Raw genomic sequence first — 26,009 nt, 5'->3', positions numbered from 1 at the left:
AAACTTACCGATGTTCTCCCGCTGATTGCTAAAGAACGGAAAACGGTAGAAAGTAACTTTTTTTTCTGATGAAAGACGGGAGTCTAATCTTTCTTTCGGTAGGTTCCATGTTCATGTAGCCATAGAGTACAATGTTCTGTGTGCCTTGAAAGGTCAGTCAAAATCATGAAAAAAATGGCTGAGATTGAATGAGTTAAAGAAAAAAGGTGTTATTTTTTAAAAGTGGTACTATTCATGACGCTAACCGAGGTTCCACTGTATTTCACTTCACATAATTTGCTTTAAGAACTGTTTGTTGTACAATGTTACCTTCATATAATACTGCATTTCTTACCTGAGACCAGATCCAGCAGCTTTTCTTGTTTTGCACAGCAAACCGCAGCTTTTGACAAGCATTTGAGTCATTGTGCCAATTAGCGATAACAAAGTTTGCAGAGGTGGCGGTGGAGAAATGGTAGCCCGGGCCCAGCGTTCGTGAGTACATCATGCACATATGTATGAGAGAGAGAGAGCCCATGGAGCATGTTTGACATTTCAAATGTACCTTGAAGGCATCACTGTGACATAATGCTCTATGACAAATAGCCGCAACATCCTCTCGGTTCAAATCTGGCCGGGGACCCTTCTATTTTTCTTTTTTTAAATTTATTTCATAATTCTCTCTCCGCCCACGCGCCTCTTGGCTGTGTACCATCAAAAGACAAAAACAATATTTTAAAAAGCTGTTTTATCTGTCGGGCTCTCCTCTGGTTCTGGTCTGACAAAGCAAATAAAGGAGACTGAGAGAGGAGAGGAAAAAAAACAACAAAAGTTAATGTTACAATCCATTTCAGGGTCGTCGCGTTCAACCTTGACGGCCGCCAAAAAGCAAGGACTTCTGAGAAGCCGTCACTAAATCAAGTGTGAAGTTGGCGCTGTGGCTCGCTAGTTTCAGATGTTTGATTCAATAAACGCGGCGGTGTAAAAGCACAAAGGAGGCCGCTTCCCTCTCATAAATCACCGCTGCACGCAAACACACTCCCTCTTTGAGAAGATACGTCAGGTTATCTGCGCAAACGGGCACCTTCTTGCCGGCTTCCCGCTCCACTCGCCTCCCCTCGCCAGATAAACATGTTGTTCCGAACGCCGCCTGGCCACACGGCGCCGGGCGAAGATTAAAGCCGACTTAAATGTAATCAGAAATGAAGTGCAAAGTCGACAGTTGTGTGGCCCACTGCCTCTCAATACTAAACCCACCAGCTGGGGTGTTCAGGGGGTGATGGAAGCGGCGCTGTAGCAGCCACCAGGCATTCCAGTGCTGAGGTAGGCTCTAATCCTCCTCTCCCGGCTTGCTCTTGACAGGGGAGGGAACCAGTCGGAACAGCGGGGGAGCTTACCAATCCCAAATTTAGGCCATGTTCACCCTAAGACGTGTACCTGTGGAACCGCCGATGAATGAAGCGCCCGCTCTGGAATGCTGTTCAACCTCCATTTGTCTTAACAGTCAAGTGGTACCAAGATGCTAACAATTTAGCGTTCCTACTGCTAACTTCATGTAAGTTCCTGGAAACAGTGCAGTCGTCCCTCACCACTTTGCACTTGGAATTTTGCAGCTTCACTCTATCATTCCTGTTTAGTGGTTGACTACAGCCTATTATTATAAAAAGATATATACACCGTAAATTTGAATATAAGCCGCATCCACCACATTTAAAGAGGAAAAAAAATGTTGTACACATGTAGGCCGCACTTGTCTATAAGCCACAGGGGTCCAGGTTGTAACATGAGATATTTACACAGAAAAACACACTATAAACCTTGCAATCCGACCTGCACTCGGTGTTCCCAGCGTCACTCGCTACTGGCCAGTGAGACACGAGATGCTTTTTTTCATTGGAGTTTAACAGCTGCCACCGTCCAAGCAGTCCAAACTGAAGCTATCAAAATTCAACACTTGATCAAACTTACTTAAGATTTGTCAGATCAAAACACAATCGTACTTTCTGTTTTGTCACTGTAAGCATAATGGGCACTGTAGTTCTTTTAGCCATAAATTAGCCGCATCATTGTTTAAGCCGCAGGGCCAAAGCGTGTGGAAAAAAGTAGCAGCTTCTGGTCCGGAAATTACAGTATATATTTAAGCAAATTTTAGGTGTTTTTGGCCTGAATGAAGCATTTTGAGGCACAAAAATGCACTAAAAAGAAGAAGTGAGGTTGAATTGTCAGGTGCAATGGGTTGTTGTGTAATTTGTTGACATGGCACACAATTGAATGCAGGTCTAGCGCATCTACGAACCGTAGTCTTCCCCAAACTTGTGTTGGACGTGAGCGGTACTACGGTATTTTGTGTGTTATTTAGCCTTTCTTTACACAACTGATTTGACGCAATACTCCAGCCAGAAGGAAGCTGTTCAGAAACTCTGCTTGTTTCCTTGTACCGACCCAGTCGTCCAAAATCCGTACAAACCCTGACATTACGGACGTCTGACGATCTGATGTAGTACGATATAATTCATGACGGTGCCTCAAACTTCGAAGGATTTGTACGATTTTTAGTAAATTTCCTGAACACAGCTTTTTGACTTGTCTCCTGATGCCAACCCTCCCGATTTCCACGGAATGAAAGCAGTCCAGTTACGCACGTGGAAGAGCGCCTTCCAATTCCAAACGCAGGCAGTGTGTTGTGTGCCCTTCTTCATCAATGCAAAAGCATAAAGGACAACAGCATGTTTGCCCAATCGGAATCAGGAAAGCTCGTATTGATTTAGGTCATTTTTAGGAAACTTTATTTAACGTTATCACCTTATGTGATCCATTTGTAAGTGATGATTTTAAACCTACTGTAGCGTATGCAAGCATATATACAGCTCTAGCTGTTAGACTGGATTTTACACAGCTTCTGATTGGCTAAATAGCGCTCCACAGCCGCTGGTGTGTTTTCATGGAAAATCCCCATTTGGACTTTTTGTAGCCTTATGCAGCCGTCGGTGATGTCATGGATTTTTTGCCTTTTTGATGTGGGCTTCAATGATATGCAATATGCTGAGTCTTATAAGAGAGGAAATTGGAAAAGCAAATCACATTTCAAAGTATTAATGTAATATAAAGCATCACAGTGCTTGATCAGCAGGTCATCTCGCGTTTCCTCCCAATTTTGCGCCGCGGAAGGAAGCGGGACACGTTCTAGCGTGCTCGCGTCAAATCAAAACTAGCAGGAAATCGCTTTAAAGCCCACGTTCTCTTTAAAGGCTGTTTTGAAAGAAATCTCTCCATTCGTGCATTTCTTCCCACAAAGGCCCGTCGTCGTCGTCATCGTTGTCGCCGTCGTCGTCTCGTGACATGTTTCACACGTCAACTGGGCCCGGCCCCTGCCATCTTAGCGTCGGCCCACCGGCTTAGAGTGACGTGCCAACAGACACGCATCCGCTTACTGGAATAAACACCTTACGTGACACATTTTCCTGTCTCGGGGGGGCCCCTTGTTAACAAAACACTGTCCTGTAACCAATAATTGCAGACGTCACAGCGATGGGAGCGTGCAGACGCAAAGCAGGCCTGGAAAGAGACGTAGGGGTTAGGCGTGTAACAGTACGCCATCATCACGGTTGGGTGACGGAAAACTGCTTAGCTTTTGTGTAAACATCCACTCCCAGTGCTGTTCACATGATGAGGCGGCCAAGTGCACTGCGTAACTGCGTGTTGTGCTTCCAGACACCAATGTATGTCGTCACGCTGTCAATTTGCGTACCCCGCTTTGGGAGCCCAGCGGCTGTACGGTCAATGATGTTGCTATTATTAGCTGAGAACAAACATAACTAATGCGTGCGCGTGTGCGTCGTACGCCTCTCTACCGTACCGACAAATCCGATTCCCAGTACATGTAGCGTTCCACCCCTAGTAAGCGTGCGTCTCTTGTTTGATGTTGGCTGCTACAATGTTGCTTATCGGTGTGTCCACCTACAGAAGCTCCCGTCCTTTCTCTTTCTCTCTCTCTCTGTCTCTCTCTCTCTCTCTCTGTCTCTCTCTCTCTCTCTCTCTCGCTCTCTGTCTTGCGCACAGAAATTAACGAGTCCTCCAGCAGCCTTAAGCCCGCAAACGCCGGCTCGCTGATCTCTCTCCTCCCTTTTCATCTCCTCCTCGCTGAAATCTCCTTGTGTCCTCTTTAGTCCCTCTTCCCCCCCCTTCCCCCCACCTTCTCATCATCCTCACCCCCACCCTCCTTCCTCTCCCATCTCTTTTCTAGGTATTTCCCTCATGCTGATGTTGTCCACAGAGAGCTGCTGATTGTCTGCTGGGTTGAGAGCAGAGCCGAAAAGTGTGCAGCCCATTACTGCAATGCAGAGGCCGACGCCTGCTTTGTGTCGTTGTTTGTGTTTGCGCATCGGAGAGGCGTTGTTGCAGCGCTGATACAATAATGTAAATGTTTGCGTGAGGGTTTGACCGGCCTCCGTCGCGCCGCTATTTGTCATGCCTAAACACCAAAGCCTCCACAGCGATGCGCCGTGACTTTTAAATAGATGGCCTCCTCGCACGGCCACAGAACGCGGCCATACTGTGCATTTGTAATACAGAGCAACCTCTACCCGTCCGACGCCCCCCCGAGGTTGTAGAGTTGGATCAATGTTTTCAGGAGCTGCACAGAAACATCACTGCAGAGCTCAGCGTGCCTCATGAGACCTCAGCAAGCATCAGTCCTGCATGTATCTTGGAGTTTTATGGCTTTTCGGTGCAAGAGTTAAGTCCAAAGTTGCAGATAAAAAAGGTGACATTTGCATGTGAATGAAAGGTCAGCGTTGTGAACCGCTACACCACCAATGGTCGTGCATTTAATTTGTTCCCACGACTTGCCAGCGCCGATCCAAAACCCCAAAGCACACAAATACTGTAAAACAAATGCAGCGGGGAAAATGCCCTGCGTGAGAGACATACTGCAAGTTCACGGAACAACAAAATATTGTTTAGGAAAGACATAACATAAAATGTACCTTTTCTTTCCGCCTCTTCAAAAGTCAGCTAACTTTCTTCTGGGCATCCCACTCACGTCTTTAAAGACAGACGTCCCTCAGGTCCACCTGGAAAACCTTTTGTTCTGTAAACTTTGTGTGTGTTTTGCTATTTGTAGCATTTGTTTCATGGCGTGCGTGTGTTTTTGGTCTAGGATCATTTCTGTGTGGAGCATTTGGACGCTGTGTGTTTGTCCTGTCAGGACCACACAAAGCTCATACGTGTCGTTCTTAGATAGCGTCAACATCTGCATAATCTCATTGTTAGCAGGTTTGGGGAAAAAATACATTTTTCTTAGTTTTTCTCAAGCTCCTGCGCAAAAAAAATCCAGATGTTAGCATACCTCAATAAGCATCAAAGAATGAATCCTGCCCATATTTTGGGGGTTTGTGCTTTTTTTTATACACTGACAAAGGAGACAAAGGCAGAAATTGAGGTTAAAACCAAAGCAAAGCAAAATGTGCATGTGGACAAAAGGCCCAAACCCTGACAGATGACAGAAGAAGCCCCCAAGTCAAGGTTGGTAGTTCGGGTCGGTCCTCATTTGTCGTGGTTCATTGCTTCCAGACCCGACCGCGATCGGTGAATTTCCGCAAAGTAGAATTTAATGTTAATAAACAGAATATTTTCATAGAGAAGACAAGAGAAGAGAATAGAAAACCTGTTTGACTTTGACGATGTTTACTATTATTAGAGCCCCGCAGACATGAAATAACACCCCTATATTCACCTTTACACGCCTATTATTCTTTATTTACAACACATTGCTCAGCTGTTGTGCGAAGGCTACGGGATCAATGCAAGGACACAAGAGACAGCCGCCACTTTAAACATAGCATGCTAACCAAGCGAACTAGTCACATTTTTTATTCTAAATTTAAGAAGGGGTTTCAAATGCGGCGGGGAAAAAGGACAAAGTAAGAAGCCAGAAAACCTACCACTTCCACACAGAATGGGAGGAAAACTTTTTTTCACTCTATCATGGCTGACTCCATGTAATGTGAAGGTAATATCATTGGAGGTCATGACTAATGAATGTCACGTTACTGAAGACTAGTGGCCGGAATACTAAGTACAGCCTGACTTGTCTTTCAATATTTTTGGACCAATAATTGGCGGCAGTCCACCACGAAACAGCTGTTATTGATGAACTCAGTCATTTGTGAAAAACCGCGATAGAGTGAGGGAGCGATGTTCGAGCCGCGATGTAGCGAGAGACGACTGTACATTTACGTTGGACGATTAACAGTCTTTAAGTCATTTTTACACTTTTATGATCGATAATGGGGAAAAAAATATAATGGCTCATGACTAGCATAGAAACCATCTGTTCCTTATCCATATGTGTCGTCAAATGATTTTGTTGCTTGTGAAGATATTTTTGGAAATCTGAGGTTGTCCCAGAGCACCAGATGCAGCGCATGGTACACATATCCATCCATCCATCCATCCATCCATCCATCCATCCATCCATCCATCCATCCATCCATCCATCCATCCATCCATTTTCTATGCTGCTTCTCCTCATTAGGGTCGCGGGGGCATGCTGGAGCCTATCCCAGCTGACTACACAGTACAATATGCGCGCTACGTTCAGCTGATATATCTGTTATGCAAAATGACAGCATTTTAATTAGCCTAATTGTTGAGTTCCCACGTCTCCTCCGTCTCAACTTAACTCCGCAGCCACCGTTTTTTTCCCCTCCCTGTCCTTGTAAGGGAAAAGTGACACGGCGGCAGGAGGAAAGAGCACAAGGCAATCTGAGGCACAGAGGCCCACAGGCGTTTGAAGTCTAAAGACTCTTTCATCCTCCACTCAGAGAAAAGCAATGATTTTTTTCCTTTCACACAGCAGTGACAGGACAGCGCTGACAGGACCCGAACACATGAACCGTGGCAAAGCTGTCAGATAGTCAAGCACGCACACGCACAGCTGGAACACGTCCAGACGCGGTCGGGCCTTCATGGGGAGGACGTGAGCGCTACAAAAGTGAGGCGAAAGAATAATAGAGGGGGAGGATGCTATAATTAGTGGTTTGTTGCTTTAACTGGCGTTTAGTTGTAACGGGCCTTCTTTGTCTGTCGACACAATGGGGCTGATGGGGCACGCGTCAACTACACAGCTTTAGAGGATTAAGGCTGGACCCGGGCGCTGGCGCCGCAACTCGCTCGCTCAGTCGCCATCACACGGCGCGCCGCGTTAACACCCTGCTTCGCACAGAAACACACATTCACTGCCACATACAAAAGGCCCGCAGAGCAGAGCAGACACACACACACACACACACACACACACACACACACACAGAGGGGATTATCTGTGCAACAAAGTTCTGAACGCATTAAGTGTGGAGGCGTCTGAAGAGCCACGCTTATTCGAAGGAGCACGACAGAGAACGTGCGACGACCGGTGTAACGTCTTGTAACATCTAGGCCAGCATCTGGAGAACCGCCCAACACATTATCTGCAGAAGCATCTACTGTAGGACAGCTACGGAACCATCAAACGCAGCATCCAGAGATGCACCTAGAAGCACATCTAGAGAACCATGCGACACATTATCTAGACAAACACCGAGAAGGACATCTAAAGGACCATCCAACGCATTATCTAGAGATGCACCTAGGAGGACATCTAGAGAACTACCAACACAGTAACTTGACAAGCATCCAACACAGTATCTCGACTAACATCTAGAAGGAGATCTAGAGAAGCAGCCAACATAGTACCTTAACAAGCATCCAACATAGTATCTGAAGAGGCAACGAAAAGGACATTTAGAAAACCAGCCAACACAGTATCTCAAAAAGCAACTAGAAGGACATCTAGAGAACCAGACAACACAGTATCTCCACAAGTATCCATCACAGTGTCTAGAAAATAATCTAGAAGGACATCTCCAGCACCATCCAACACATTATCTCCACAAGCAGCCAACACAGTATCTTCAGAAATATCTAGAAGGACATCTAGAGCCCCATCCAACACATTGTCTAGTGAAGCATCAAGAAGGACATCTCGAGCACCATCCAACACAGTATCTTGAGAAGCATCTACGACAGGGGTGTCCAGACTTTTTCCACCGAGGGCTGCGTCTACAACAGCACATAGAGCCCTATCTAGAGCACACAGAGCAGCATACAGAAAAAAACATCTACAGCAGCATGTAGAGCGGTAGCATCTAGACTGACAGCATCCAAAACCATCTGATCTGGCAGCATAGAGCACAGCATTCAGAAAGGCATCCAGAGTGGTTGCATCTACAGCAGCATAAAGATCAGCAGCATTTACAAAATAAATCTTATATAGCGGCAGCATCCAGATCAGCATCCATATTGGTGTCTGGAGCAGCCTTGAAAAACGTATCTGGAGTGGCAGCATGTAGATCAGTACCCATAGCAGCATGTAGATCAGTACCCATAGCAGCATGTAGATCAGTACCCATAGCAGCATGTAGATCAGTACCCATAGCAGCATGTAGATCAGTACCCATAGCAGCATGTAGATCAGTACCCATAGCAGCATGTAGACAAGCATGGAGAGCAGCAGCAAACTGAGTGGTAGCATTGAGAGTGGCTGAATCTAGATCATCCTGATGTGCATCTAGAAAAGCATGCAGAGAGGTAGCATCTAGAGTGGCGGCATGCGGTATATAGAGCAGTATTTGCTGCATCAGCATCTCCAGAGGCACCTAGAGTGGCAGCATCTACATCAGGGGTTGCAAAAAAGTTGTCATTTTTTGAAAATTAGGTGGCAGAAAAAGTTACAATGTTCCGAGAATAAGGTCAAAATATGGGAATAAAGTCAGAATTGAAAGAAAATTTACAAGATGAAATAAATTAAAAAAACAACAGCATAAATGGGAAAAAAACAGCTTTAACGAGAATAAAGTTAAAATATTGACAGAGAGAAGTTGCAATTCTACGAGAATAAACTCGTAATATGAGGACAAATAATGTCGTTTTAGTAGCACAGTGTTGAAATAGAATTTATTTTTTGAAGTCTTAATATGAAATATGAGAAACAAACAACACAAAATAAAGTTGGGAAAGAAGTAATAATATTACGGGAATGGAGTCAAAATATGGGAATAAAGTCCTACTATAATATAGACAATTTACGAAGACTATTTGAGAAGAAAACAGGAAAAATGAGGGGAAAAAAGACAGAAGTTCATATTAATAATAGGCTTTTTCAACTATATCACATAGATCTTTTACTATGTGGCCCTGGCTGGAAGATGTTTGGATGCCCCCAATTTGGAGTGGTATCATGTAGAGCAGCATCTGTATTCATCGGGATGTGCAGCAGCAGCACCTAGAAAAGCATTTCCAGAGGTAGCATCTTGATCAGCGACTGAGCTGAGAGGCTGAGCTGACAACAAAGAGAACGAGGGAGCGGGAGAAAGCGAGGTGTTAAAAAAAAAAAAGATGAGCCACAACAGAGCATTCAAAGGTGGAGAGATGAAAGATGGAGGAGATCATTGATACAGTCAACCACAAAGAGAGAGCCAGCCAGCCGCGACCTTGGCCCGAGGCACGCCGACCTTACATGTCCCTATTCCACCAGTAGATTGTATTGATTCCAAGGCGCTAATGTGCTAGATTTCACAATGTTACCTTTATGTTGTCATCCTTCAGCGTTGCAGCCGTCACCCTGCTCGTCTCACGTCCGCAGCGCTCTCTCGCACACGCCGTTACGGCAATGCAGGGCGCGTGCGTTATAGGGGTCACAATGTGTGTGTATCCGTAAGGGGTGTAACGGTACATGTACTTGTAATTGGTACAGAGGTGTACCGTGTTAAGAGGAGCACAGGAGGTGTAACTACCACGCGTCTACTCCGTAAACAAAAACAGTGGGGCCCAGCTTTTAGCTAGCAATAGTGCCAAGGAGAAGCCAGATCTTGAAAACCCTTTCATCCTGTTTGGGAACACTTGGCCTTCCCAGTGAAATATGTAAACACACAAAGACAAGTGGATAAGAAGAAAGCAGTGTGCCGCCAGTGTTTGTGGGGGCTACAAGCTGGAATAATCAATGCTGGAAACTTTACTAAAAATATAATAATCAGGGTGTAATAAAAACTTTCATGATATATATTATTATTTTATTTAATATCGTTATGTATATATTATTTTTCTCTTTTTTTATTTTTAAATCACAATTTTATTTATGGGAGAATTATCTGCAGGCAGTTTTTATGTTCCAAGACAAAAAAAAGGCTCATTAAAGCTGTTTTGCATTTTGTTCACTTCCTGCAAAATGAAGCGAACCATGACCTTAACGGAAAACTGCACTTTTGGGGGGAATTTTGGCCATCATCCACAATCCTTATGTGACACATGAGCACACGTCTTTCCCTTTTCTGTGCGTTGTAAAGAGAAAAACAGCTAGCATGCGGCAGCTAACAATGCATGTAATGGGACACACCTATTTTGACTATAAAGCCTTGTAAAAAAAAAAAAAAAAAAAAAAAAAACAGTTACAAAAAACGGCAACAATGTTCCATTCACATAACGTGACCTGCATATTAGCCAAGCATTGTTATTGTAGAAACTAACGACGAAGAACTACTTTTCCTGTGCCGCTCTCGGGCTCTGTAGGTGACGAGGTGTGTCCCATTACGTGCATTGATAGCTGCCTGGTGCTAGCAGTTTTTCTTGATTGAAAAAAGGAGGACTCAGGAACGACGACGAGCTACGATGAACACTCTGCTATCTGAGCCACTGAACCGTCATTATGGCTACGTTCACGCTGCAGGGTATGTTCAAATCCAATTTTTTTATGCGGTAGTTCACATTACCAAATAATCCGACCTGTTAATGTGAACGCAAAGCGTCCAGGAAGTGACGTGCATGCGCAGCAGCACGACGTGACATGCATTTCCGTGTGTTTGCGGAAGTAAAGATTGCTGCGTTGTGTGCTCCCCTTAATGCAATTGGGGGAATTTTGAGGATTTGTGCAACTATTTTCTTAACCAAATGATTCCACGCAGGAGATTAAGCAGAACGAGGGCAAGAATTTTGGCTTTGGCAGTTTGTGGAGGGCTTGCCGTCTGTTCCGAGGAGCGTGTGGGTGGATGTCGGAGCCAGGAGTGGTGGGAGCTGCAAAGATCGAATACATATTGGATTTACATCTTCATACGGACGAGGCCTGAGTCGCTTTTGAAAAAAATCGGAATTGTACTGTTCACACTGACATGGAAAAAATCAGATACGGGTCACATATGAGCAAAGGAATTGGACTTGATCTGCAGTGTGAACGTAGCCAAGGATGCACCGTTACACCCCAAGTATAAACAGTACACTGTGTATTACATGTATATACAGTACACTGTGTATGTACATGTGTATACAGTACACTGTGTATGTACATGTATATACAGTACACTGTGTATGTACATGTACATGTATATACAGTACACTGTGTATGTACATGTACATGTATATACAGTACACTGTGTATGTACATGTATATACAGTACACTGTGTATGTACATGTACATGTATATACAGTACACTGTGTATGTACATGTACATGTATATACAGTACACTGTGTATGTACATGTACATGTATATACAGTACACTGTGTATGTACATGTACATGTATATACAGTACACTGTGTATGTACATGTGTGTAGCTTACATTTGTCACACACACATTGTTTTTTTTTTATGTAGCACCCTTTATTGTACTTGGGTCGGCGGTAAGAAGGCGGAACCAGATGCAGAATCATCCTATACAGTAATATAACATGATCCCATACAGAAGAGCTTGGACACGCGAAAAAAGTAAGAATAAATATATTCACAACTGCCGCTACTATTGGTAGGAGATGAAAGCATAAAAAGGTATCTTCGTAAAAGAGAATAATCGATAGTTGACAGTGTCTTGTTTGTCTTTTTTTTTTTAAGAAAAGATGCCTCCTCATCCTCATTTTTTTGTCCATCCGAATTTCCTCTGAGATGCACTTAAAAAATCAATAACCTCGATGCCGCGGTCTGATCAAAGAAAACGTGGCGCCGAGGTCCTTGAGGCCTCGTTAAGTCTGGCTGATTATGAAGATATCCCAAAAACAATGTCCTTCTGATGAATGCCGGCCTTCTTTCCTTCTTTTTTTTGTTTTTGTCTCAAAAACAACAATAATATTTCCATCTTTTGCTGCATTTTTGTTTATTTGCACATCGTGAGCCGCAGTGTGTCCCTCGTCTAAACAAAAACAACTTGAAGCAAATTAAGTTAACCGGATGAGATGAAAGCAAATCAAGTGCATACAAACAATTCCAGGGGTGTCTGTATATATATATTTTTTGGGGGGGAGGGGTCCTTTGTCCGGGTGTGAAATTAGTCCGATTGGTCGTCCCATTGGTAGTCAAACCTCTGTGTTTTAGATAAATAGATCTGTATTCATAGAAAAATAAGCGTTGACCACACTTGCTGGCTGTTCGCTGCTAAGGCACTTGGCTGTTTTCTCCCATTCCCTTCTTTGACCGCTCAGCTCACTCCGCGCCGTTTAGAGACTCTCGTGTGTTTCATGTTGCAAAAGAGCTGCTGGGGGTTTCACCTCGTGTGATAAACCTTTCGACGCCCCCGCAAGCATCTCTTGAGAAGAAAGCCCACTGCCTCACCGTTTGAGAAGCGTAACACGGGAAGGGGATGTTGTGTGGTAGCTGCAGCTGGAGTCATCTCCACGCCCCCAGGCAGGGATCTGGGATCAGATAATCCTTGCAAAATACCAACCTATATGCTAGTAGTAGTTGTAGTAGAAGAGGGGGAATACAAAAAGTGACCCCAGCTTGTTATTCAGGAATAGTTTGAAGTGTAGTCCTACTCCCCCACAGGCTCCTCTTTGTACAGGAGTCATTCTTCCTGTGTGATTCATCTCCAGTGAGAAGAGGATGAGGAAAGGGGCAGAGGAGCGCTAAAACTGATAAGAGCGGTCCAGAACCTCCATGTAGTCCGGCGTGGTCATCAGTCTGGCGCCCTGATCGCCCGCCTGATCGCTATTTGCACCACTGGAAGGGGTCGTTGTGACCACCACCGTTTGGGCGTCCTGCTGAGACTCCTGGGGGTGAGGGTAGCGGGGCGGCGGCCTAGCGTATCTATCAGGCATGTCTCTGAACTCGGGGGTGGGGAGTCGGAAAAGGCAGTCCACCAGTTCGACCTTAGGAGTGGGGCCCTGGCTGTCGATCACAGTGGGGCACAGGATCCCATTTTCGTGCAGGCCGGCGAGTTGTCCCATCGCCCCGGCGACGGTGCTGATTGGGGACGAGGTCACCTGCAGAGTCCACTCCCTGTCCTTGTCTGCCGCAGAGCAGTAGCCGGTGTCGCTTGGCTGCAGGCGCTGTTTCACCTTTGCCGCTGTGTTCTGTTCCTCTTTGTAGATGGCGCCGCTACACACATGTGGGGATGCCGCCGGGTCAGGGCCTTTGGACGCCGCCCCCGGAGGCAAGATAGTGTCATAGACGTGGTTGTGCTCAGGCACGGGTAGAGTCGGTGTCCCGGACAGGCCGTGGTGGTGGTGGTGGTGGTGGTGGTGCGTCTGCTCGGTGAAGAGCCCGCATTCCATCTGAATGCCAGCCAAGTCCACCTCTCCCTGGCGGCGGAACGGCAGCTTGTCCCTCCTCCTCAGGGTGTAAGCGATTAGCGCTGCCGCCGCGAAGAACGCAGAGACAAACAGCACCAGCAGGCTGAGCACCAGCACCGATAGCGGGATTGAATCCTTCCCTGGAGGGATCAGGGGCCCGAGCCCTGTGCCGGGGTAGCCAACCGGCACGCCTCTGTCTGGGACGGCGGAGGTGACCGTGTGATGCTCCTGGTCCTCCTGGGGTTCCAGCTCGGGGCACAGCAGCTCCATGGAGACGGAGCGCAGGTCGACGCCTTTGGTCTTTTCCGGGGAGTGGCACACCACCTCCCCCACCACCACCACAGCGCTGAGACCCTCCAGCCAACGCTTGAGTGGCGCCGCCTCACAGTTGCACTCCCACGGGTTCTGCTGCAGGTCCACCTGGAAATAGACGGTACATGGCGATGTCATTAGCGTAATCGCTCGCTAATTGCTGGTCTGCAGTGCAAGGAAAAAGCATGAATCACTTTGAGAAATAGATTTTTTTGATGGATCTGCGCAATATGGAAAGTGTCTCTTGAGTTGCTATTAAGTTGACACCCAGAAAGATGTTTTCTCCATTAACTTTAATGGCATAAACATATGCACAGTTTGTGTTAATAGCCCTGCTTTATTTACCAGTGTCTTTTTTTGGAAAACATATGCAAGGTGTTGAAAGGTGCTTCAGAATGTAAACAATGTCACTCCAGGGTCAACGAAACTGAAGCGCTCACGTTTACAGCGCCGCTATAAAAAGCGTGTTTTTTTGTATCAATAAAATATCTCCGTAGCAATCAAACAACTTGTACTACTCTCAAGTGTTGGCTTAAAAGGCCTGTTCGCTACGAGAGGAGTTTTTTTCCGATAAAGACCCAGCAGATTTGTGTGTGGAGAGCTCGCTTTTAGTGTTATAAAATTAGACGGGATGCGGCGCAGGCTCTCCTTTTCAATAGGTGTAAGAGCGCAAATCCACTTCTGCATTGTAAACTATTGATTAGGCATCCTGAAGCGCTGTACAAGATTCCATTTGAGAAGGCTAAAGCTGATTATGCATAAAATGGAATTGCATCACCGGGCATTGTCAGCACCACTCATCTGCTTGTGTCCGCTCGCACGCATTCCGAGGCGCTTGCGTAAACGTTGCTAATTCCATGTAAGAATGTGCTCTTCTTGTCGCTATTGACACATTTCCGTTGGCAAAAGCACGTACTAGTTCTTGTGCCAGGTTAGCCCATACGACATGAGCGATAAAGACATGAACAAGCTATGCTTTTCGTCCTCCTTTTTGGACATTGTGAAACATGTAAACATGTGATGTGTACGCATGTTTGACCTCAACCTTAAACAAGTAACACACCTGTCACACCTGGCCTAGAATTTTTACATTACAAAATAACTGGATCACTGGAACAGGGGCGTCGCCACATCCCCTTAAAAATGATTTTTATTCTCACTGGCTTGAACCTGAATTTATTTTGATGCATGTTTTGCAAGAATATGAATAGATGGGTACGTTCAATAAATTCTTTTACGAACAGAATAAAAAAAAAATATATCGTAATAGGTAGCAGCTGTACCATGACACCACCAGGATAAAATGGTGCCTCTTTTTACCCAGAGATCCGGGTAAAAAGCCTAGCATCGGAACCCACATGTCCAAGGCGTTTCTTCGGTGTGTAAGAATATGCGGCGCTTCCACATGGCGGCACCTACACCGCTCTAGTCGCTATCGATGCTTTGTAATTGGGAAAAAAAACAGACTTCTGAAGTAAACGTTAGCTTTCCCTGGTTCTGTGCCTTGTACACCGCAGTCTCCATTTTGCTGCAGCGCAATGTTCCCTCTAATAAAAATGGTTATGAACTTAAATACAAACATAAAGCATTCAGGAGACACATTCAAAAACGCTGTGGAGATATGTAGAGTTCCACACTGGTCACTAGGTGTCAGTAGTGTTACTGCAATGCTCAGTGAGACACACAAGCACCAAACTCAATGTCCGGAACAGCAGGCTTTTATTATTTGAATTAGAGTGGAATCTTGGTTAGCGTCAATAATTCGCTCCAGAAGGTCTAACCAAACTAGAAATTAAGTGAATACATTTTTTTGCCGTAAGAAATAATGTCAATCCAATTAATCCATTCCAGAAAGCCAGAAATGTTAACACAAACGATTTTAATAGTTTTGCAGTTTTAGTTTTACATGCAGTAAACAATTTGAAATGCATATACAATCAAACTTGTCTATAGCGGCCACTAGAGGGAGTCTGCAAAAGTGGCCGCTATAGACAGGTGGCCTCTATAGACAGGTTGGCGTCCAGTTTGAATGTTGACCAGTAGCGGGAAAAAAAAGAAAAAAAAGGGGGAAAAAAATTAATAATAATGTTGACCAGTAGAGGGCACTGCAGACTGCGGATAAAAGTTGTACAGCACAACTAGGCTTGTTATTATCATGGTTCATAGTTTTAATCCTGAACATGCATGAGTCAAACAGTAGCACATCACATAGTACAATTCACAATTTTGCATGTCCAAAAAGGAGTAGGAAGGAGCAAAGCTTATTTAATCCTACCCCTCATCAGTTTCACATCAGTTGCAATACATTTATTCACCTCTTGTTCTTCCAAGTGTACTTTGTAGGTCTACATGACAATGTAGTGCAATCATAGCCAAGGTTTTTACTTACTAAAAGGAAGCTAGAGGCTTAATAATAACTGATAGAATATATCCACCACCCACAGAACAAAGCTGTGCTAGTAATGTCTTACGCTAGTTTTTAATATTTTACTTTTTATACGGCAGAGTGTCATTACAGCTTTAGTTCATCAGGAAGTGACGGGAAGTGACGGTGGGCGTCCCGAGCAGGAGAGCTAGGCTCAGTGCTAGCTGTGAGTTTGGAGAGAGTTGGGAAGTGTGTTTATGTTGGCGTGGATGTAAAGTCCTGCAGTGTTCTCCGCTGTTAATAAAGCCATTAAAGTGCATCGGCGACGTGAGTCTCTCCTTCCCCACAACAAGCGGCATTACAGTATTGACCAGCGCACACCAGGAAATAAACGGTGTCATTTCTTACAGGCATTGGCTGGACAGCTATGTAGTGGGGCTTGTTTAACCTTTGCCTTGTGGGCAAGCAGGAAGGAGAGACGATGCTGAGAGATGTGTGTGTGTTCTGAGCTGCTGTCTGGTGGCCGCGTTCAATAAATAAAGTTGGCAGAAGCAACAGGAGAAGTTTCCTTCTTTGCTTCGGAGCTGAATAACACTGACAAGTTAACAGACTAGTAGCGAACGGAAAAGAAGACGGCTTAGTTTGTGTCGAATACAGAAGATGAGGACTTTGATGGATTTGTGGATGAGGATTGATGAAAAATAACGTGAGTACATTCTAAAATACTTCAATTAAGTACAACCCAACTCAGTTTTGCTCCCGCTGCCGCATGCATGCTAGCGTATGTTTTTTTTATTGTAGCGTCGCTGGGAGCACATCCTGTTCCCAGCCTACTTTGCGGTAATGTTTTGGTGCAAATGCTCTTAAAGTTACATGTTTGACCAGGAAATAGCAAGCTCAAAAGAAGACGGCTTTTTTATGTGGAACAACTGACAGTTTGTGTGGATCTTGTGAATGATTGTGACTGAGCTAGGACTCAGTAATTAAAGTCTACACACGACGGTTTCATTGATTGAAAAACCAAACTTTTTCGTGCATGAAGCTTCTACTTGAGTTGGTAATTTGGCCGCTATATGCAGTCAGATATTGACCAAGGGAGACAAAATGGGTGGCCGCTGGCCACGTTGGACAGGTGACTGCTATACACAGGGTCTATAACATGTAAATTTGCTGCGGGGGATTTTTCAGTGGCTGCTATAGGCAGGTGGCCGTTCTATAAAGGTGGCCGCTAAGACAGGTTTGACTGAAAATGATGAATGAAAGGGATAAATGAACATTTAAGGTTACTTTCACCTTCACTGAAGACGTGATTCTTGATGTGAGTGTTCCCAAAAATGACTATTGCAACAACATCATCGGTAGGGTACGACCAACCTGTCTCCCAACGGTCTAAACCAGCTCACGTTCCCTATTAGTGTTTGAACAGTCTAACGCTTGGTGAATTCCGTGGCAGCAATACCACCTTCCTGTTTTGCCATAAGTTATTGTTGGTGTTGAACCGGTGCATTGAGTGCAGCTTGGTTTTTGCAAAATCAGATAATTTTAATGCGTATGAAATTCTTGCCAAATTTCCCAGCTGAAAATTGCTTCCTGGCATGTAAACCCATCATTGTCCTCCATTGTTGTTTGGCGTCAAACCGATGTGTTCAAAGCGGCTTGGTTTTTGCGTTTTCAGGCGGGTTTTGAAGTAGACAAGGGAGGAAAATAGCGCGGGGTCGTGGGAAAACGGCATTAGTCATTGGTGCGGTGTCGCGGCTAACTGGAGGGCAGGCAGTGACACTTTTACTTCCATCCTAATTAAGGCCACTTAAGACTTGAGATTTGTGACATTCAGCGTGAACAAAATGTCAGTGCCTACTTTTGCAGCATCTTCAAGTATCTTCCTCGCAAGTGTTCTTTTTTTTTTTTCCCCTACCCCAGGGTTCCGCTCACGTCTGCTTTTACGAACATCTGTCCAACGCGCGTTTACAATTTATACGCCTGGTCACCTAGTGTGTTATTTGCTGTCAAGCTGTCAATCAAGGCTGGGCTTTGAGGAAGGGGAAGGGGGGGGATTATAGGCCGTCAGTTAGCTCGTTGACAGGCGCTGGTTGTGTGAGAGTGCGACCGGGGGAAACCAGTGTGTTAATTATTATCAACACGCAGGCTTTTAGTAAATGAACACCAATATGAAGACGCAGTCTGCTGACGCGGAGGACCGACAAACGTGGAAGGGTTCTCTCTCTTCATGTAGATGATGGGAAATTATTAATAACACAAAAATATCTTTGTCTGTAAAATATATTTAGCCTGAATTAATGACTGAATCTAATTAAACAGAGATGGCGGCACAACAAAGCTTTTTTTTTTATTATCATCACAAATTGTAGTGGGTTTTAATGACAAACAGCAGGACGCCATCATTTTATCGCAACAGCTCCGGTTGTTTTTATTTTGGGGGGGGGTAAAAAGGGTGATTATAAGCAGATACTGCAAAGTTGTGGCAGAGGGATTTTGCTGAGCCGCCGCTTGCCAAGCCTTCTGCAGGCTGATGAATGCGCTCCATTGTCTTGTGAACAATGCGATACGGAGGGGAAAATGAAGAGTTCAGAATGTGCCGCATGAACAAAATGCAATATAGATTTGAAAAGTGTCTTTCCTGGCTGCATTATTCGGTGAGGAGGCAATTCACTGTTTATTGTTGCTGCGATGTGGAGGGCATTCAAGGAGGGGTTATGTGTGTTTTTAATAGACCTTCAAAGCGATCTGGCGCCTCATCATCTTCCCCACGGCGACCTGGGGAAGAGAAATCGCTCCCCTGCTCACACTCTGCATTCACTTCTGTTCTGTAGACTTAAAGCTATTTCTTTGACTTTGTGGATTATTTCCAGTCTTATTTGGAATCATTGTGATCATTTCTTTTGGACGAGCTGTCATTAATGCCGCGCGAGAGGTGCGATGGCGTTAATTACGCACGAATGAGCGAGCGTACTGTGGCTTTTGGCTTTGGAAGCAGCGAGGGGCGATCACCTTACAGTCATTTTACGACTCGGCTACGGAACCGTGCTGCGCCAAGGCCCGCCTCCCCCAATCGTTCCAAACTTCTAACACGATTAGAAATGACAACAACAAACACACAAGCTAATGTTAGCTTTCCCTGTACATAGCAGAGGCGTGGACTCGAGTCCAATTTTGATGACTTTGGATTCCAACTCAACTTGGACTTTGACATCAATGACTCGGGACCTAACTCGGGCTTTATTGTGATGAGTTGAAAATACTTGACATTTGCAGTGAGTGTGTTGAGTAAAAAAGTATTCAACTAAAGCAGGGGTGTCCAAAGCGCGGTTGTTTTTAGAATTTCACAAGAAAACTTTTCAGTAAAAAAACAACAACAGCAACATTGGAAAAGTCAGCAGAAATTTTACAAGAATAAAGTCAAAATATTAAACAAAAAAGTTGTAACCTGATGAGAAAAAGTCATAATTTTACGAGAATAACGTCATCATTGCAGTAGCTTGAAAACCAAATATTAAGGAAAAAAGGTGCTGTTTTTAAAAGCTGTAGTATTATCAGAGACAAACAAAGCCACAAATAAAGTTGTCATTTTTGGAAAATGAAGTTGTGGAAAAAGTTATAAAATATTTTATCAGTGAAAATATTGTGGGAATAAAGTCGTAACTATGACGAAAAACATTTACAAGAAGTTGAAATAGTTGGAAAACAAAAGCAACAGCAGAAATGGAAAAACAGCTGTAATTTTCCGAAAAGAGTTTTTTTTAAATGTACGTCGTAATATTATGAGAAACAAACAAAACAAAATAAATTTGTAATTTTTGGCAAATTACGTTGGGGAAAAAGTTATAATATTATGGGAATAAAGACAAAATATTCTGAAAAGAACATTTACAAAGATGATTGAAGAAGAAAGTTGAAATATTTGGAAATAAAAAAAACCCACAATAGTTAAAATGGAGGGGAAAAAGTTCATACTAATAATCCGCTCTTTCATCAATATCACAAACTCAGATGCGGTTTTTGTCTCTTCGACGTATCAGGATATTACTTGTCTTTATTTCGTATACAAGTGGTGTTGCCTGTGAGCGAGCATCCTTTGGGTTTTGACTTTTGGATTATTTTGAGTCTTTGTATTTATTTCTATGATGACATGCGTTGGTTATTGTTCAGACGCTGCCAGGAGAGATGGCATTGCAGACAATTCCATGACTCAGCTGCTCTGTGTGTGCGTGTCATTGTGCCGCGCCCTGGCACACGTCTTCCAATCACGCCAAAGTAGGGGAAATACTGTATGCCGTACGATCGCACTGCCTTAGCGTCAGTCCACGCTAACACTGCGTCATGAAGGTGTTCCATTGTCCAGCTGTCAGCTGTGGAAAGAAGCCAGTCATTTTTATTATGAGGGGGAAAAACCTCATGCCTGTTTAAAGCTGCTGTGTTATAAATCTTTGGGTGTGTTTTTTATTATGCCGCCACGAGAAAGCAAAACCAGCGCTGCTTTCAATAAGCAAACACGCTATTATAATCTGTCAGTGCATCTGTGTTCGTAATGTTATGCTGCTGCTTCTGTCATGCTAAATAACACGCCACCCATCCAGATAGTATAAAACACATTAGTATACGACACGCAGCGCGCGGTGAAATCTTTTTGCCTTTGTCACTATAATTATATCCACAGGCGTGTTTTTGTGAAGCATATAAAACACGCCGAGGAGCCACATAAAGAAAAAAGAGCTCTTATTGACAGATAGCTAATCTGTTATAGACTACTCTACCAGGATCACCTGACCCCTTTCTGTATTTTAGCCCTAAATCAATATTAATATGATTGGCCGATCCCACGTCGAGGCTCCGCTTTGCACCATTTGAGCGTCGCCGCCGCCGCCGCCGGCGTGCCGTTATAGGCAGCATTAAGCAGAAAATTGCAAAACCTATAGCGATTAAATGGAAATTCCTGCATTTTTCAACCCAAGTGTTGTTCCCGTGACATATAAACACATAAAAACCCACATTTGATCGTTATCTTTGCAGCGAGTGACAAGCACTGTCATCGAGGAGAAACTCGGAGTACAAGCGCTGCTTCTCCGCATTGAGAGGAGCCAGATGAGGTGGCTTGGGCATCTCGTCGGGATGCCTCCAGGACGCCTCCCCGGGGAGGTGTTCAGGGCGGTTGGAGGCCTCGGGGAAGACCCAGGACACGTTGGAGAGACTACGTCGCTCAACTGTCCTGGGAATGCCTCGGGATCCACCGTGAGGAGCTGGGCGAGGAAGTCTGGGCTTCCTTGATTAGGCCTCGGATAAGCGGTAGAAGATGGATGGATGGGCGACAAACTTCTGTAACGTTACCTTTTAATCGTACTGTGATACGCTCGTCTTGTTATGATTACACGAATGGTTGTGACAGTTGTCATGAAAGACGTACTTACTATGAAAAAACATCTTTCCACACATTCCACAATTTCACTTCATCTGAGTTATTTCTACGACATTACCGGCGACTAAACAGGATGGCGCAAAATATCCATACTGCGGTGTCACGGGACACCCAACTCACGAGACCAGACGATGCACGAGAATGTCCACGGTAACGAGACAAGGTGAAATTTTAACACCAATTTGAAGAAAAGTACAATGAAAACATACGACTGGACAAAAAAATATTCATTTAACTGCGTCACAAAACAATGCACTAAACTAAACTATACTATTGTCAACATTTTTTGAGACCAAATAAAACACAAATGTTACGATAACACATCATAATAAATAATAATAATACTAATAATATGTCATAATAATAGAATATTTCGTGTTATATGTCATCTTTCACTCTATTATGTTGTGGCGCTGGCGTTTGTGACATGTATTTTCTCACAGGCAGTTTGAACTGTCTATCAAACGTTTGGAGCATTTCTTGAAATGCTGGCTTTTCAAGTGTATTAAAAGAAAACTGCACTTTTTGGGGAATTTTGCCCATCATCCTCAATCCGTATGTGAGACGTGAACACACACGTCTTTCTCTTTTCTGTGCGTTTTAAATATATAACAACAGATCAAATGAGAATGCACGTAACGGGACCTGCGGTGTCTCAGCCCTCCTTGCCTGAGTTTGACACAGAGAGAGATCATTTGTGAGATAATCCAAACCTGCAAAAAAAGCTGTCGTTCCGGCAATCAAGTCTGGGGCTTGTGTGCCTCACCGAATTTTACAGTAACATTGACCCTTGCGGAACACTACAGATCATTGCAGCATCTTTGAATGCATCTTCTGAATGCCTTATATTTGTATTTTTGTTCATTCAGCCATTTTTATGCTTGACAGTGCTTATTTTAAACAAAAAATACAATATGCATATTTTTGGACAAAGAGTAGACCATATTCAACCACAACACAGCATGATTTATTAACTCTTTCACTGCCAAAGACGTCCATTGACGTCTTTTGATTTTTTCTGCGGGAGCTACAGTACAGATCAAAGTCTTATTCATTGTGTGTGTGAATTTCTGACTTGTAGGCAATGTATTTCTGTCCCAGTAGGGGGCAACAGTTCTCTTTTCCTCCAACCGGCAGCGACAGATTGTCTATGAAGAAGACGGATTGTGGGTTGAGAGAGGAAAATGGCAAAATGCATGCAGAAATCGAGCGGAGATGAAAAATACAGGCAGCTTCCGCTGTCACAGAGATTGTCTGGCGGTGGATCTGCCTTTAGTAGCGACACGATGGCGAAAGGTAGAGGGGACATGGGTGACACGGGTGACGTACACACAAACAGTCGAAGCAACAAGCTAGCGGTTAGCGTTACTGAGCCGTGTGGCGCGACACCAGAGCCTGACACCGGAAGCAGTTCAGAGCCGGGTGACTCAGAACCGGACCCTGATTCTTCTGACGAGTGGCTGCCGGATTCATCCCCACATCCAGCAGACCCCCCCGTCACTCTGCTTGAATTTGCTCCTCTGCAGAAAAAGCTTGTTTTCTCAGTTTAGTCAAAATCAGGTGTTTTTGCTGAAAGTACCCTATGTTCTACCGCCAGTAGCTAAAGACCCAAAAAGGCTAGAAACAAACTTTTTTTCTGATGAAAGAAGAGAGTCTAAAGTTTCTTTAGATAGTTTCAGTGTTTATGGAGGCCTAAAACTCAATATTCTGTGAACTTTTGAAAGTTCAGCAAAAATGGCAGTATGGAGCTCTCTGCTCTGCTCATGGCTGGCAGTCAATGGGTTAATTCATATACTTTTCAAAAAGTGTGGTTTTTCATTGGTGGTGTCGGACAGTAACACAGCGAACCGCAGGGTTCTACTGTGCAGAATTAGCTTTCACTGCCTCTAGTGGCCACACATTACAGGTGCAGCTGCTCTGTTTCATAAGCAAGTGCTTTATTTTTGTGTTTGTTTGCATCCTCCAAATCTCTGGTGAATTCCGACCCACATATCAGGATGAAAATGACATGCGTTCCCCCTCCTCTGCGGGTCTGACAAGAGGAAGGTGAATATTCATTAAGTTGTTTACGACATACGCTCTATTATACTTAAAGCATTAATGTAGAGATCCACAGTAAAACCGCTAATCTGGCCTCCCATGGCTGTGCTGCGGTTTTCGTCAGCGTCTCGATATTGTTATTATATCTGACGGTGCTTGAGTGCAGGTTGTGTTTGTTTGTATTTGGTCATTATGAGCTCCCCGAGTACACATTTCCTTTGCATTTTCAAAGAGACAACGAGAGAGGCATTTGAACCGTAATCATTTCTGGCGTTGACTCAGATGCTGAATCACCCAACTTGATTTCCTCTCCGAGAGCGAGAAAGAGAACGAGAGAGTCCTCATTAGAGCTTATGGTGGTATTAGGGCATTGCGGAGACTTTAAGTATTTTTTAATTTCTTTTCCAATGTCCTCTAATAACTAGCGTTTATGTAACGGTGCCATCGGGGGAGGTGTTTTGCACACGGTGTCAAAGCGTGGACGTAGGTGTTCATGTACAATCCCGTTCATGCTAGTGACAAGGACCATTTAGATTCGTTGTAGAGATGAAATGGAATGGGCGTTTCGGAAGTATTGATTATAGTGACATGTACTGTATATTGGCACAGTCAAATTTCATCACTGCGATCGTGTTCGTCGGCTCATGAAAAAATGATTTGCCTTCTGCCATGTTTCGCGGTAGCACTGCGGCACACAAGCTAAGTCGTGTGGGCTGTCAGACGCTAATCATGGTATAATCATGGTATAATCATGGTATAATCATGGTATAATCATGGTATAATCCTGGTATATTAATGGTATAATCATGGTATAATCCTGGTATATTAATGGTATAATCATGGTATAATCATGGTATAATCCTGATATAATCATGGTATAATCATGGTATAATCATGGTATAATCCTGGTATAATCATGGTATAATCACGGTATAATCATGGTATAATCATGGTATAATCACGGTACAATCATGGTACAATCACGGTATAATCACGGTATAATCATGGTATAATCCTGGTATAATCATGGTATAATCATGGTACAATCACGGTATAATCACGGTATAATCATGGTATAATCCTGGTATAATCATGGTATAATCATGGTACAATCATGGTATAATCACGGTATAATCATGGTATAATCCTGGTATAATCATGGTATAATCACGGTATAATCACGCTATAATCATGGTATAATCATGGTATAATCCTGGTATAATCATGGTATAATCATGGTATAATCATGGTACAATCATGGTATAATCACGGTATAATCATGGTATAATCATGGTATAATCACGGTATAATCACGGTATAATCATGGTATAATCACGGTATAATCATGGTATAATCCTGGTATAATCATGGTACAATCATGGTATTATCACGGTATAATCATGGTATAATCCTGGTATAATCATGGTATAATCACGGTATAATCATGGTATAATCCTGGTATAATCATGGTATAATGTAAACACGGTCAATGCAACAATTTTTTTAGCCATCTGAAATTTGGTCATAGTTCATCAATAAAATCGCATACAGTTTCATCCTGAGGAAGCCCAAGCCACGGACTCTGTGACTGTCATTATGCGAAACAGTCGCCAATCGGCAAGCGTGACAACAGAGGAAGGCAAAAGCAAACAAAGCAATAATATCAAAGTGAGACGGACTTCCCAAATGGAAGACAAACAGGTCGACTTGTGGCAAATGTTTACAAATTGTGTCTTACAAGTCGTGTTACCCACAGTGGTATGCAATTTTGCGTGCCGCTGAATAAACTGGTGGTAAACATGTGTGACGTATGTGTAAACTGCACGGGGGTGCGTAGTAGTAGAACACTTTGAAACATTCAAAATTTGGGCATGCGTAATTTCCATTAACCAGTTGTGAACGCGACGTGTCTCATTCGCATGAACGTGTTAACTTTTCCACCACCTCTAGGAGCAAGTCGGGGGGGATTCTCAAGTAACTTCTGTAGCCTCTCGGACCTTCCTTGTGAATATCTTTTAATAAGTGACCATAATGCCCATGGATACATAATGCAATGTATTCTCGTCAGCAACTCCCTCTCCCACACTGTCCGTGGTTCCTTTTTTCTAGTTTGCCTCCTTCCTGCTCTTTGCACATTCTCTTACTGCATTTCTGAAATAATATAGACTTAGGCTGAATTCCAATTCTACCCCTTAGCCCTTCCCCTTCTTCCTACCCCTTGTCCCCTACCCCTTAAAACCTAGGGCCAGGGGGAAGCCACTAAGGAATGGGACACCACTTGATTGTCATT

The 26,009-nt window shown here is 43.9% G+C and overlaps 1 protein-coding gene across 2 annotated transcripts in view; it reads right to left on the bottom strand.

The window, feature by feature from the left end:
- Positions 1-11,645: 11,645 nt before the first annotated feature.
- LOC129192661 (SLIT and NTRK-like protein 3) overlaps positions 11,646-26,009 on the bottom strand; it is a 36,418-nt gene continuing 22,054 nt past the window's right edge. For both annotated transcript variants that reach the window (XM_054796906.1, XM_054796907.1), the window contains one exon: positions 11,646-13,991. In XM_054796906.1, coding sequence (XP_054652881.1) covers positions 12,906-13,991 — 1,086 coding nt within the window. In that variant the 3' untranslated portion in view covers positions 11,646-12,905. The remainder of the gene's footprint in view (positions 13,992-26,009) is intronic.

This window comes from Dunckerocampus dactyliophorus, chromosome 13 (assembly GCF_027744805.1).
Source record: "Dunckerocampus dactyliophorus isolate RoL2022-P2 chromosome 13, RoL_Ddac_1.1, whole genome shotgun sequence".
NCBI lineage: Eukaryota > Metazoa > Chordata > Actinopteri > Syngnathiformes > Syngnathidae > Dunckerocampus > Dunckerocampus dactyliophorus.
This window is presented reverse-complemented; position numbering and strand designations above follow the sequence as displayed.